Source organism: Myotis brandtii, unplaced genomic scaffold, assembly GCF_000412655.1.
Source record: "Myotis brandtii unplaced genomic scaffold, ASM41265v1 scaffold384, whole genome shotgun sequence".
In the NCBI taxonomy this organism is placed as follows: Eukaryota; Metazoa; Chordata; class Mammalia; order Chiroptera; family Vespertilionidae; genus Myotis; species Myotis brandtii.
Window position 1 is genome coordinate 4,763,575 of NW_005364745.1, and position 253 is coordinate 4,763,827.

The 253-nt window shown below is 68.0% G+C and overlaps 1 protein-coding gene across 1 annotated transcript in view; it reads left to right on the forward strand.

Moving 5' to 3' along the window:
- PARP8 (poly (ADP-ribose) polymerase family, member 8) overlaps positions 1–253 on the forward strand; it is a gene marked incomplete at its 5' end in the record, with an annotated part of 136,802 nt that overhangs the window by 99,148 nt on the left and 37,401 nt on the right. Inside the window, one exon of the mRNA XM_005872624.2 lies at positions 123–251. Coding sequence (XP_005872686.2) covers positions 123–251 — 129 coding nt within the window. The remainder of the gene's footprint in view (positions 1–122; positions 252–253) is intronic.

A 253-nucleotide genomic window follows, 5' to 3' on the forward strand; every position in this document is an offset into this window, starting at 1 on the left:
GGGGGCTGTGGTGTGCACACAAGGTGGGGGGTGTCACGCAGCTGGGCTGACGGGGCCTGGCCAGGGCCCTCCGTGGTCAGGTCTCCCCTGGGCCCTGCACTGACTGCGGTTCCATTTTGAAGGTCGCCCAGCTACCCGCCCCCCGGCTGCGGGAAGAGCAAGTCCAAGCTGAAGGCCGAGCAGGACGGGATCTCCAAGACGCACAAGCTGCTGCGGAGGACTTGCTCCAGCGCCGTCAAGGCCGAGGACTGCG